Source organism: Ailuropoda melanoleuca, chromosome 13, assembly GCF_002007445.2.
Source record: "Ailuropoda melanoleuca isolate Jingjing chromosome 13, ASM200744v2, whole genome shotgun sequence".
Taxonomy (NCBI): domain Eukaryota; kingdom Metazoa; phylum Chordata; class Mammalia; order Carnivora; family Ursidae; genus Ailuropoda; species Ailuropoda melanoleuca.
This window is the reverse complement of record NC_048230.1, coordinates 88,592,004-88,606,665: the sequence shown is the minus strand read 5'-3', so window position 1 is coordinate 88,606,665 and position 14,662 is coordinate 88,592,004. Positions and strand designations below refer to the sequence as shown.

Below are 14,662 nucleotides of genomic sequence, written 5' to 3'. Positions count from 1 at the left end.
TTCCAGGGCAAGTCCTTCAGCTGGAAGCAGAGGTTCCCAGAAAGCAGCAGCAGACAAGCAGGAAACCGAGCCAGGCAAGACTGGGCAGATAATCAAGGTGTTATCAAGCAAGGCGCTGGCTGGGCACCGAGAGCTTCTTCCTGCTCCGGCAACTCTGGGCAACAGCGCAGAACAAATGTTTCGTTTAGCCCAAGTGAGGCATGAAGGAATGTAGATATTTACCAACCAAGCCCACTCCATCTGAGGGCTGCTTCTGGGCTGTCCTGCATTCTGGTGAATGGGCTCCGGGAACCAGAAGCCCAGAGTCGTGGGGGTTGGAAGTTGGGGGGGCACGCACAGGTTGCAAGTACTGAAGGGGTAGAGGTGGGGTATTGTCTGCCAAGAGCTTGGTGTGCCTGCCTTCAGGTATTCCTCAGAGCAACCTGATAAGGTGGGTGCCATGTTTATCTCCAGGGACAGATGAGGGAAACTGAGGCTTGGCAAGGCAAAGCAACTTGCCCATGGCTATGGAGCTAATAAATGAAGACCAGGACTGGAATGCAGATGGGTTTCATTCCCAGAACATGCTCTACCCCATCTTCATGCCAGCTCAGGGGTGCTGGGGGACATCAATCTCCCAGCAAGCCCATGGGACCTAATGGTTAAACCTGCGCCTTCTGAAGTACGTCCCAGGAGCAAGGAGGGGAGGGAATAACTTAAGATCTATTGAAACGTAATAATTTACTCTCTTTGTGCTAATCCTCTCTGGATGCCAGTTTTAGCTTTGTGTTGACACTGACAAATTAAGGACATGCTCAGCACTTTTCCAAGAATAAACAGCAAATTCCACAAACTCTTCTAATCATTTTTTACTCTTCCAGGGTGAAATCCCTTAACTAAACACGTCTGCCCAGCGAGTGAACTGTTGCAGGGACCTTGTTGACCAGATCATACAGGTTCCTTTAAATTTCAAAAACCCTACAGCTGCCTCTCCCAGAGCCCTGGGTCTGGCAAGACACCAGCTGCAGAGAAGCCGGTGCCCCCTGTCTGGCTGCTCCCAAGGACAGGGCTGCTTCTGAATGGATCTGGCTCTGGTCCCATGACAGGTGTTTGAAACTGGTTAATCATAGGTGAGCCGTCCTTAGAGGGGTGTGGGATGGAGAGAAGATGAAGATCAAAAACCTACCATTTACTGAGCACCAACTATGTACCTTCCAGTCTACAGATGTGGAAACTGAGGTCGGAAGTTCTGTGACTTGTTCCAAGGCACTGAGCTTGTGGGTGATACACAAGTGTCCTCACGCCTAATCTGGATGTCCTGCCTCCTCTTCGAATATCCCATTGGACCCTGGCAATGTCTTTCCTGCATCCCATTGGTTTGAATTGCTAAACCCAGGCTAGCCCTTAAATGGAGTGAGGGAGCAACACCTCTTTGCAGGCAACCTTTCTTCCTGTCTCTGCTTCTTGATTTCAAGCTCACAACATAAAAAAGGAAGGGCAGGTGCTGAATCAGAATCCATCTGAAGGTTTTCTAGGGCAGCCCCCTGCCATGAGTGGCTATTTAAATTTATGTTAATTAACATGAATATTTTTAAAGAATCAGTCCCTCAATCACACTAACCACACTTGGAGTACTCAGCAGCTACATACAGGCCAGCAGCTGCCCTACTGGACTGTGCAGGCAGAGAACATTTCCACCAGCATGGAAAGTTCTATTAGATAGGGCTGGTGTATAAAAGTTGAGTTGTTTCAGAGCCAAAAAAGCAGAGGGATAGCCTTCGAAAGACAAAAATCACCCCAGGGGTGGAGGTGGACCAAGAGCTTTGACATGCAAAACTGCCTCTTAGAGGACTGGTGTGAGGGGGCGGGTAGCGGAAGGGGCCCCCTCCACCTCCTGCTGGTAGCCTGGCCCTTCTGCCCCCTAATAACCGGCTGTTGCAGCAAATAGTTTATTCCTTGGCTCTTAACAAAAGCAATCTGGGCCCCAGGGAGAGGAGCACATCCAGAGAAACTACTCCAGATATTAAAATTAAATAGCAGAGAGAACTGGAAGAAACTCAGGCCTTAAGGAAATGACATCCCTTGGTGAGACCCCTTCCAGACAGCTTCCTCCCCTAGGACTGAAGGGAACAGACAGCCTGGGACGTGGGCTCTCCCCAGGAAGGCCCCCCACCTAGCCACTCCAAGAACACATCCAAACCAGCCTTCACTTTCCTCTCTGGGTGGAGGGGGTTAGCTTGGGGTCAGGGTCGCAGAGCCCAGACTCCTACTGCAGGAGCTGCCCCACCCTCTGCACCTGCTGAAGGCAGGCCTGTGCTTTGATAGAGCGGACTGGTTAAGACCTGACCCAGGGGAGGGCAACCCATAGGCTGGCTGGTGACCCATGGTCAGGTGGAAGAAATGAGCCGACTCTGGGGCTGGGAATTAAGAAAGAGTGAATGGTACAGGGAGGGAGCAAGGAGAGCAGGTGCACAAGGAGGCCAGCATGGGACTAGAGATGGGGTGGACAGGGAGAGTGGGATGGATACGTCCAGGTCATCTAGGCACTCTGCCTGCCTGGGAGCCCTGGGAATACAGCAACATTGAAGCAATACGGAATGGGCCCAGCAAAACCACAATTCCAGACGGAGCCTCGTATCCCCCCTGCCTCATATCCCCATCACTTCCTCCGATGCCAACTGGTTTCCTCCTCAGCTTTGGAGAGCAAACAGGTCTTAATGGAACCATGAAACAGAAATTAGCAAATTCTTTGAGTTTAAAAAGTAGGGTGATCTGGGAATAAGACAATTTGGATGGAGGCTCACAGAGCCAGGTTCCCTAAATGCCCAGACCAGATTAAAAAGTCCTTGGGCTATTGGAGGAGAAAAGAAATACGGACAGGATGTGAGGGTTCAGGAAAGCCCCCATGTTTGGGATCCAGCCCCGGTCACCACCATATGGAGATGCCACAGGGATGGACATCAATGGCCCTCATTGCCATTCCCAGAGAACCTCTGCATGTGGGAGCCCTGACTTGATGACCTAGCACAAAAATCCTGCCTCGAATTCTGAAATGTCCCACCCTGTGAATATACATGAGCCCCTAAAATCAGCACTGGATATTGGGGTGCAGTGAAGACGGACATGTGGACAAGGGAGTCCCCACCACTGGGCAGAGTGGGCCTGAGGCACATGGCCAGGGACCTCCCAGTGGTCTGTGCATCCTTTTTGCTGCCTTGGGAAGCCTGGTGTGGCCCCAGTGGTGGCTGCCCTAATGCTCCACAGAGGAGGAAGTCCTTTCTGCGTGCACAGAGTCAACATCCCAGTTTCCTGTGGGGTTTCTCCAAGCATACCCAGGTTTTAGAATACGAAGATGGACATCAGAAACATTTTTGTTGCTTTCTTTCCTGGGCTGGTCCACGGATGGGTCTGAGCTGTTGGACCATCTCCCCACCAGATTCACTTAGCAGGAATTTGCCTTCATAAAGGCTATACCTTCATTTTTAGGAGTGTGATCATTTATACAACCTCTCTCTCACACACATATAGAAATATCCGTCTGCCGGAAAAGAGGAATTACATTAAAAATGTGAAAAGAAGACTTGAAGCGTAGGAAGAATATTTTTGAAAGCTGACAAGGTACACAGAGAGTATTTCGGCAATGGAAGTTGACTTATTAAGGACAGACCCATTTTGAGAAAGAATTTCAAATATCGATTATTTAAAGCTTCTTTTACTAGATGAGAAAATGTATAGCTTGGCTTATAATCTCAAAGATTCAACTATCTACTAGCGGGATAATTAGCAAATTTCACAAGATATTCATAAATCACAAAATTATTCACAGGCTTCTCGCTCTATTAAGGGCAGCCTCCATGAGCTTGTAGGGTGCAAATTTCCTCACAGACAGAGAATACTGCTTTTCGTGTCTCAACATTATAAGACTGGATACAAAGCAGGTTCTAAGACCAGCATGAATTCTTGGGGATATTCACTGTTGATAAAGTTATCCCAAAGATGACTTTCCACACTAGTAAGGAACTCATACATGAAGAACAGTCAGAAGGAATAGAAATATTTTTTTTAGGGCAACCTCAGGATTTAGGGTTTCTGAAATCCACAAAACCAGAAAGATCCAAGGGAAAACGAAAGCTGCACATTCGGAAAGTTTAACCAGAATGGCTATTTGATTTCCATGAAGCTCACACAAGAGAGGAAAGTATTTGTGTGAAAGTCAAAGAAAAAGAGAAGCAAGTTATGATAGCAACAACTTAAAAGACTGTTTTGGGGTGTCCTTAGAAGCATCCGTGTCCACAGACCAGGAACTGACTGGGGCTGAAGGCTATGAGCTTTATTGGGCCCCACATGAAAAGCAAACCCATGAGGCCCAACTGGAATGGGGAAGTTGGAGTCTGAGTGCAAATGTGAAGTTTAGTCAGGTTTCAGAGTAAGATCTGAAAGGACTGGGTTCTCTGGTCTAGATCTGAAATGTCCATCAGTGAATCGCAATAAAAGGACAGCCCCATGGCCCTCTCCCTGGGGCAGGCTGGGGTGACAGGACACAACTCTGGGGCCTTCACCTCACTGGATGGGCAGACCCTGCTCTTCAGGGGCCTAGAGGCGGCTGGATGACATTCAGTCCTCCATACCCCTCTTGATGCCCCTTCCCACGCCTGGAGTGTTCTTGGGGTACTGGGACTCTGGGACCTCTGCCCAAATGGCCCTGAGCCCTTCTCTGTGGTCTGCCTGGGTCTTCGTCACCTGACTAGAGCACAGACCATGCTGGGTCCTCTCTGGCCATGCCTGACCGTACTCCCTAGGCAAGGAGGGATGGCCAGGTCAGGAATCTGCTTTCCCCCACTTCCAACTCAGTAGCTGAGTCACCTCATGGCGCTTCCCAGTTGATGTCTGCCCCCCACCTTCCTTGTCTTTAGTTTCTGCTCACTGCAGTGTCCTGCCCTCTTGAGTCTCCACAGCTTTGATCATGGGTTTCCCTTTCCTGCCTAGAGTTCCTTTCCTCCCTTCTTTGGAAAATGCCAACCTACTCCAACCCAATTGCACCTTCCAACGCTGGAAGAGGCCTTTTCTGCTCTCCCACAACAAACAGCACAGAGCGTGGCCAGCACTTAACATGTGGCAGGAGCTGTCCATAAGTGGGTCTCCCCACAAGGCTGTGGGCCGGCACAGCACGAGGCTCTATCCGGGCTTCCAGAGGGGTCCAGCCCAGCGCTACCATGCACGGGGGCTCAGAAATGCTTTCTAGATGGCTGAGAGCAGGAAATCTACACTTGGCTCCTTGCAGCTTTGACTCATGCATTCATCTGGCTACAGGTGGACCCTGGAAGTGTTTCTTCTTACATCCAATGAAGTTCATCGAACAGTTCCTGAGCATCCTAAGTGCTCAAGGGACCATGGTACATGAAGGGATAAAAAGAATCTTTCATTCCTGCGCTCAACTGTGCAACCGCTGTTGTTCAATGTGCCAGACACTGTACCAAGAGACTTCCTCATGAGGTTTACGTCTTATATCCTTGTGGGGGAGGATAACACAAGATTTGGCCCTTGAGCTCGGGAGGGCACCAGCAGGCCCACCCTACCATGCTTCGCTGCCACATAGAAGAGGTGCCCTACTCCTCATTCGAGACCGACTCCACCTCGCCCCCCATGCATGTGTGTGGATGCCCCAGGCAGCAGGTTCAAGCTTCTCTGCCTGGGTCTCTCCCTTCCAAGAGCCAGAGCTGAGGCTGTAGCAGCAGGCACAGGCCATCTGAGCAGAGAATTGCTGAGAGCACAGTCTTAAAGGGGTAGATGCTGACCGTGGCCCCTGGACTCCTCGCCCCTGTAATATTTACAATGCAGGGCCCAGGGCAGGAGCTAACTATGGTATTAAATACTAGTGATGACAAAGCGCTAACCTGTAGGCTTGTGTCCACTCTTGCAAGAGAGTGTCTAAGGGGGATTTATCTGTTTTTGTCCTGCTTTGCCTTCATGCCCCCCCCCAAGAACTGTATTATCACAGAGACCAGAGGCCTATGGCTACTCTTGGCTCATGAAGTGCAAGGCAAATGTACTGTGCTCTGCCTTCAGTTGGATTCGGAAGATCTGCCAGGGGAGGTGGGGACAAGGGCCCTGCCACCTTAGGGCCACAACAACACCTCGGAAGAATGGAAGCTCGTGCTATTTGTGCTGAGAGTGGGACTCTCCTGTCGCAGCTGTCAAAGCATCCGGGTGCTAACGGCTACAGGGGAATTCTGGATCCAACTCAATGACAGGGTCTCCTCAGCCTGGAGACAGGGGAGCCTTCTCAGTGCCGAAGGTGGCAGCTGGCATCCATATTAATTGCTCTGCATGTGTGACTCTCCTGAAGGGCAGGGAGGATGGCAAAGAGTCTACTTTATCTGTTGTTTTTATAGAATGTCTTTGCTAAAAAAAGACTTCTCATGCCTTTTCTTCAAGGGGAAGGTTCCAGGGGTTTGGAGCAAGTGGGGAAAGACCTGAGGAGTTGATTGCTTTCACCGCAAAGGGAGTCAGGCTTAGGGTAGCTTTGGGTCCAGGGAGGCTAAACATCTTGTCAGAAGCCACACACAAAACAAGGACAGTGGAACTGGGCTCCAAACCCATGCCCAGTCTGACTCCAGAGCCCAGGGTATGGACTGAAAAGGAAGGTCTTTGTCCCCTGCTCGAGTCATGGTGGGTTTGTGACTGTAATACAATCTGGTGGAAATGATGCATGTGACTTCAGAGACCAGGGCATTACAGGTCTCCAGTGTGTGTGTGTGGGGGGGTGTTCCTCCTTGTTCACCTAACGTCCCTCTCCAAGCCCTGGGCTGTCTCACGGAGCCACGATGGAGGGTCACCCCAGCCCGGACACCAGACATGAGGGCGGAGAAACCCTCTTGGGAGGGGGGTTCTCCAACACCAGGGGCTCCAGCCCAGCTGCTGGGGTCACTGCCAGACATCTGAATTGTCCCCCAGGCCCAGGTCCTGTGCCACAGCATTCCCCCTGTGCCCCTTCCGAACTCCTGACTCACAGAACCCGTGAGTAACAGAGAGTGGTCATTGGGTATGTCACTAAATTTGGAGAATTTGTTTCACAGCAATAAATAACCAAAATGGAATTAAGAGCATTCCGGGGGAGAGTGAATACCATAGAGACGGGAAAGCACAGTGACGTACCTAGTCCAGAATTTGGCCTGGGTCTTTCTGATTCTGCGGCCACTCCTTAGATATATTTTCACGCATACACTCTCCCCACGCTGTCCAAACGGGGATGAGGAAAACTGAAGGCCTTCCCTCCACTGGGTCTGCTGAGGAAGTGCTAAGGCAGCGGTGGACATTAAGAACCAGAACAAACATTTATTGCTCACCTACTCTGCGTCAGAGTAGGACAATGTCAGTGGCGTGATGTGTAATCCATTAATTTCACAAACACTTTGTAACTACTGTGTGCCAGAAACCGGTCTGGGAAAGAAGCCATGTGCGAGACCTAGTCCCAGTTCTCCTGGGTTTGCACATGAGTGAGGTTGAGGGACAAGAAACAAATAATGATAGCATACTATGTCAGACAGTGATCCGTGGTGTGGAGAAAAAGCCCAGGATGGGGAAAGACGATGGCATTTTAGAGAGGCTGGTTAGAAAAGGGTCCCCCAAGTGGGTGGCCCTGGAGGAGAGAGAGCAAGGTTAAATAGAGGTTAAATAGAGAACAAGTCTGGTTGACCTTGGAGCCCATGGTTTGGCCTCTGATATCAAGGAAAGAACATGTTGTTATCTCCCGGCTGACCTCCTACAGAAGGTGCATTTGGAGACTGTCCTCCCTGGGGCGCAGGGGACCCACGCCAGCTATGCGCCTCACTGTGCCCACCCACCACCAGTCAGGCCTCCCCTCCGGACCCTCCAGGCAGAGCCCCGAGAAGGGTACTTACGCAGAGCACGTGGAGAACCACCGCCCCCTGTCTTCGATCCTCGTTGGTGAAGATGTCATTGGGGAATTCATGCAGGGCTGAAGAATGGAGAGAGAAAACCAGCTCAGAACAGAGGACAATATTTTCAGTGCTGGAGGACTGGGATGGTTACACCAGTCCTCGTTTTAATGCGGAATCCATGAACTTGGATGAGAAAAAATTACATCTATATGTTCACACATCTCTAAGTAGAATTTAGTGTTTCCTCCAGATAAGAAGGTGGGTGACAAACCTCAAGAGTGTGAGAAGCACTGGGGACTCAGCCCCCCACAGATGTTTTCATGATACATGACTACACTCATGGCAACTCTCACTCACTGCTGCAACATTGGGGGGGGTTTAGATCACCCCTTGTGATTTAAAGTGTTCATGAGTAACTACATGAACTAACTTCATGCAAGTTTATTTTCTAATACTCCGACAACTTCATTTCAATATGATTAGTTTCCTTTTGCAAGCTTATATGGTTGATCACATGCATTGAAAAATGGTTTTCTGAGCAGATGTGGTCAGGTGAGGCTTCCCTGCATTACCAAGGGGGTCCATAGTACACACAGGGTTACAGCCCCTGCTCTAAACTGTCCCTCCTTTCCCAGCTTGGGGCCTTGGGCCTTGGGCCGAGGGCCTGATACAACACCCCTCTGCTCTTTCATTCCCTTTTCGAACATGACCCACATTTGCCACCAATGAACTGGGCTATCAAGCACAGAGCTGCTCGTACCCCTCTCCCTGCTCCCAAACCTTCCCTGCTAGGAGAGGGAAGCCCCAGTCTGTACACTGGCAGTGCCAAGCTGGTCCTGGCTATTCCCTACTAGAACCTTCTTCTCTTTTCCCACCCTTTTATACTTTGCATGTGCTCATTCACTCCATTACTAACTGAGCAGTTACTGTGTGCCAGGCTATGCTCTCACTGCTGGAAATTCGACAGTCAGCATTGTTGCATGTGCTCTCATATTCTTGCCAGACAGGATCATTTGCCATTCCTTGAGCACACCGTGCATTTGCTTTCTTTTTATATCTTTTATATTTTTTATATCTTTTTATATCTTTATCTGCACAAATGATAACATCAGCCCGGGATATCCCGCATCCCCAAATGATCAGCTCTCCCTGCCTCTCATAAAATCCCAACAGCCTCATGGCTAGGGCCTCCATAAGGCCTCCTATGGGACCCATGGCCCCCCTCCCTAGAAGATGCATCAGACCAGGCTCCATGGGAAGCTGTGCACACTACCCCGCCCTTGGCCCCATCTTCAGCAAATGTGACCAGCTGATGAAAGTGGCATTTTTTTTCAGATCTCCACAAGCTCCCCGTCCTTCCTCAGTGCACAGGTGGGACAACTATCACCAGTCGATGGGGAGGATATACAAGATGACACTTGCTTGCCACGTGTCTTGCTTTGGGTTTCCCCCAAAGCAGATCCTCAACCAAGGATTTGGGGATACATAGTTTTTTTGGAGGTGACTCCTGGACACACTGTGAGTGAGGAAGGGAAGGAGACCAGGGAAGGAGGGGAGTCAAAGACAGTGACATTGAAGAATGAGTGGGTGTCCGCTCAGGACACCTGGGGCCCAGTCCTGCTGCAGACCCAGGATGACTGCACAGAACACACCTCTGGTTTGCAGCCTGCTGGCCAGGGGTTTGCCCAAGACACAAGCCTTTGGCTATTCCTTGAAAAAGTTCTGCTCTCTGCTTCCAGGGCAACACCTGATAAAGACATCGCGCAAGTCTTCACCAGAGCCACGGTGGTGGTGGCGGTTAAGGCCAGAGGGTGCATCCAGCATATTAAGCATGGATCACCTGTGAATGTCACAAGTGTGATCACACTTGCTAGTTTTGTCTGATCCTTCATATGATGAAACAGTGGAGACAAGGAAAGACAAGGAGATCATGATCCACCCCCAAGTGGCTTTCCAAGCTAAAACTGTTCCAAACAGGCTGCACTGAGTCCTTCTGATCAATGGATGGGAAAAATGAGGGCAAGCCTTAGAGGATTTCACTTTGAAGACCAAATGACACTATGGTCTAGAAATTACCAGGAGGAGAAAAGGTTCACAGAACAAGCTTGAAGTTCGTCCATCAGGCCCTGGGCACTGCAAGGATTTGAGTCACTTTACTGAAGTGTCTCTGTTTCAGCATCTTCTCTCTATGGGCCTAATGCTTCTGGCTGGTTTGCTCTTGTCCAGTGAGCAGAGCTAGAGAAGCCCTCCAGCCTCCCTGATGAGAAACCTTTCGACTTCCTCCTCCCTGAAACTTCCCTGCCGCCAACAGTGCCTATACAGGCTGGACCTGGGAGACCTGGCCTTTGCAGCCCCCAGTCATTTCCTGCCTGTCCTTCCTTCCCCACCTCCTGGCTCTCCCTGTGCATACAGGATGTCTTACATTCTTACGAGATGCTTTCTCATGCTTTCTCCTCTGAACTTCTCTTTGAATTCACCTGAATAAATTTTAGTCCAAATGACCATCCCATGGCTCACATTGCCCTCCCCTCCCCAAGTGCTCAGTATGGTCAGAAACCACGAGAAATGTCCCTTTCTGTCCACTTCCCAAACCCAGGACATTGACGGTCTCCGTGGGCTACCCCCGTGTTAGGGAGCACAACAAAGGTAAGGAAAGGAGAGGCCCTGCAGGGTGGGCTAGAGACTTTCCAGCACTGACTGGTCCCCATGTTCACCTGGAGTTGCCTAGACCTTGTGTCCCCAATTCTTGGTTCTGAAAAAACAACCACCACCATCCACATCTTTGCGACTTCTCCTTTCTGATGTTCCCTTTGTATTACACAGACATTTCAGTGCCCTGAGGAGGTGGGGCTTGGGATGGGCTGTCTGGTGATGGGCTGAGATGGGCTGAGACAAATGCTCTGGTGGGCAGATGTCCAATGACAAACTGTGCAAGATGACATGATCACTGAGCACCAGCTACTGGCAGGTACCATGCCTTGCCCTTTATACCCACTATCCATTTTTGTCCTCACAGAAGGCTATTATTCCCATTTTGTAGACAAGGAGCCCATGGGACAGAGGATTCAATTCCATACTCAAGGATCCACAGCTGGAAGCTGCAGAGCAGGGCCACCCACACAGCAGATGCAGGCCTGGTAACAACCCTCCTGCTGTTATTCCAGCTCCTGGCATCAAGTTATAATCTTACTCTGCTAGGTGGCCTCTTCCTACTTGGGACTTCCTCCAAGTAAGGGATCCGATCAGATCTATGTTCTGCCCACACACACCAGAGGGAAAAGGTAGGCTGCTTTTTTTTCTATTTCTCTGTGTAGTTGCTGTGGGGCTTCTCTGCACTGGCCAGTTCACGGTTTAAATGTGACCATCCTATTGCCCTCCTATCCCCAGAGAATCAGAGACAGAACTAGTATGCTAAGTTAACGTATAGATCACAACAGCCATCACTCTCGAGAAACCGAAGCCACCTTGTGATGGGTACCACGCAAAGCAATCACACGTGGGGACCACTTATGGTCAAGGAGGAGTAGAGGTGGGTACAGAAGTGGGAACTGAGGTATGTTCTGCCACTGGCAGGTTGAAGCCAGCTACTTCTTTACTTCCTGCCCCTCAGGGCTTCCTAGATGAGGAGTAACATGGTTTTGAGCAAAAATGAGGCTGAGGGCTGTGTGAGGGGAGTGGAGGCCACGGTACTGCAGACCCACCAGTCTGCATCTGCAAGGTGTCCACCCTCATGCCAGCTCCATCCTCCCTGCTTCTTTGCTGCTTCATCTGTGAGGTAACCCAGGGACCCCACAGTGTAATGATTCGATCAAGGGTACCATGTCAGTAAGTGATACATTACATTCTGAATCCAGGCACTTTGATTTTAAATCCCCCTGGCACTCAACAAACACCCAAGTGAATGAGTGTGATGACCATGAATAAATGGACCCACTAGGCTTCATGTTTTCATTGGGGAAGGTTCTTGGCAGAGGTCTCGATGCCCAGCCAACCCTAGGACCTGGCGGGGGCTGTTGGAAAAGACCATGCTGGAGGCTATGCCTTTGGATGAGGTGGGACCCACAGAGCCCAGTGCTGGCTCAGGAAGACCTGAGGCACTGTCCGAAGCCCTGGCCAAGCAGGCCACTGGTGGACTTCCTCCTAAAACTGAACGTGGCTGGTTGGTGGCTAGATAAGGGGTGGGTGTGACGGGACTGGTGGGAAAGGCAGAGGAGAGTTCCTGTTCTCAAACTGGTCTGCTTTGAGAACTACAACAAAATTCTTATTTGGTGGTTCACAGCAATGTGGAAAGAATGACCAGGTTCAGTACTCCCCAGGAAGCTTACGACATGGATCCCACTCTGGCTACTTATTCATCTGAAAACATGTATTGGGCTGGTGATGAAATTATAACAATACTTTCAAAGAGCTAATGCACAGTTTGCAAAGAAGAATACATATATTTTATTTCCTCTTATAGATTCATTATCTTTTGATGAAAGTCACAAGAAAAGGTTTTTAAAACGTGAGATGGAGGCCCTCTCCTCTTGCTCTCCATCCAATAAGCCTTCCTACATAGGTCCCACATACCTATGTTTGAGACTGGGTCCCTCCAGAGCAGACCTTGAGACAGAGATCTGAATGGCAACAGTTTATTTGGGAGATGATCCCACTACAGGAGAGGAGGGAGACAAATCAGGTAAGGGGCTAAGACAGCAGGCTCATACTTGCTGCGGTCCCTCTGAGAGATGGTATAGAATATACCTCAGTGTTGTCCACTCGTACTCATCCACCACCATTGAAGGCTGCCCTAAACACTTTAGGGCTGAACCTTAACACTTCTCAGCTCTGCACTGGCGAAGTCAGTGTGCTGTGGGACCAGAGAAGGCCCCAGACAGAGTCACAGGTGCATCAAGAAATCATCTGCATGTCTTTTGGCCATGTGAAAAATGCCCAGCAATTCCTCTTCATTGCTCCCTCCAGTCTAAGCTCAGAGTATGGTTAGTGCACACAGCAGGTGTCTAATAAATGTTAGTAGGATGAAGAATGCTAAAGGAAGCAGACCCTGGACACTGACTGGGTATGGAATATGCCCACCTTGTCCACCTGGCCCAACTCGTCAAGAAAAGGGCTGCCAGTAGTAGCTGAGCTTGCTTCCTTGAGGCAGAGCAAACTCCCTACCTGGTTGGTACAGACCCTGAGGCTCCAAACACACCTGAGAGTTGGTGCTTTCAGAACACCTACAGCTGTCTGAGACAAGAATGTACAGATGCAGGGTGGCACACTGGACTAGAAGGCTCTTCCCAGTGCTTCTTGATCTCAGTTTCCTCATCTACAAAACAAGGTAGGGCTGCTAGCACCTCCTGCAGAGCTAATGGCAGTGCTGATGTCATCCCAATTGCTTTCCATTCGGGTACGCTTCCTCATACCCAAATCTAAAGAACCACAGGCATTTCTGGTCAAGGTGGGAGCTGGATGGTTACCCATTTTGGGGAACCTGACATTTGTTCTTGGGCTGGGGCTTAGATTTTGCACAAGGGCCCAGCATGGAGAATCAGATCTGGGTTTGTATACCACTTTTATAACTCACAGGTTACCCTTTCCCCTCTCAGAGCCCCATTTCCTTCATTCGTAAAATGGGTGCGTGAATGCCAACCTTTCAGGGCAGCTGGGAAGAGTGCAGGCAGAGTATGTAAAATGCCTCCCACCATCTTCCTGGGCCACCTATTGTGAGTCTTCATAATTATAACAATGATGGGATGCTGGTCCGGCCTGGGGACAAGGACACATTCTTTTCTGGTCTTGGAGTTGAAATCCTCCTACTGACAATTCCCGCCTGCTTTGTGCTGGCGTCTGTTTCTCCAGGATGGTGTTTAGTCCAAGGGAGCTGCATGAATGCATGTGCCTCTAGGTACATGCTTCCCCTGTTCAGACTGTGCTGGAGCCAAATGGCCCACGTGGTGTGCTGGAAAAAGATACACATCCTGTGGAGGGTTCCCCCAAATGCCTTAAAAATCCTCAAAATCTCTTTCTGCTCCTCTCTTTCTCTCCCCCAATTTTCCTTTTAGTACATCTTGCCAGCTCCGGGGAGCCAGCAAAGGCAAGCAGTGCTGTTCCCATAGAAACCTCAGAGTGGATTCCCCTTACCAAGGCAACAGCAGTCAGTCATCCTGCTTCTTCTGGCTGCTTTCCTGAGTCCTGAGTTTGATGAGTCCAAATGGAGCTTTGCAAGGGATGGAGAGTATTTTCTGTTTTCTTTAGGGGAAAAAACTGTAGCAGGGACATTCATGGCATCTGTAGACATACTGATCTCATGTTGATCACATGGAGCCACCCAAGATGAAGATCCAAAAATTTAGCTACCTTTACATGTTTGAGCGAAAGGAATCTGGGCTGCTGCAACCATCAGAACACTGGCCTTTCATCCCAGGAGCCTTTTCATAAGAAAATACCTCATGCATCTTGTTGACTGGCCTCTCGGGAGTTGCCCTAAGAATTTAGGGCTGACGCTACCCAACTTCTCCTGTGCATGATGGGTGACTTCATGCTTCTGCATTAGACACTTTCATCCGTCCAGGTGCTCCATCCCATAAAGCCCTCTGGTCCTTCCTTCCCTGGCATTAATATTGGGAGAACATCATCAGTCAGCTGTGGTAGTACACAGCTTCCCATGGAGTCTTCCAGACTCTTTCTGTGGTGCTCTCGTCCCATGCAAGTACCCAATAAGTGGTTTTCCAACCCAACTGCAGTCACCTTTGAGTCCCACACTGTGAGCTCCCTGTGGACAGGAACCCTGCATTTTT

The 14,662-nt window shown here is 49.9% G+C and overlaps 1 protein-coding gene across 4 annotated transcripts in view; it reads right to left on the bottom strand.

Moving 5' to 3' along the window:
- The window catches only part of SLC24A3 (solute carrier family 24 member 3), a 488,971-nt gene that overhangs the window by 200,332 nt on the left and 273,977 nt on the right, over positions 1–14,662 (bottom strand). For all 4 annotated transcript variants that reach the window (XM_034641621.1, XM_011225465.2, XM_034641622.1 and 1 more), the window contains exon 3: positions 7,881–7,957. In XM_034641621.1, coding sequence (XP_034497512.1) covers positions 7,881–7,957 — 77 coding nt within the window. The remainder of the gene's footprint in view (positions 1–7,880; positions 7,958–14,662) is intronic.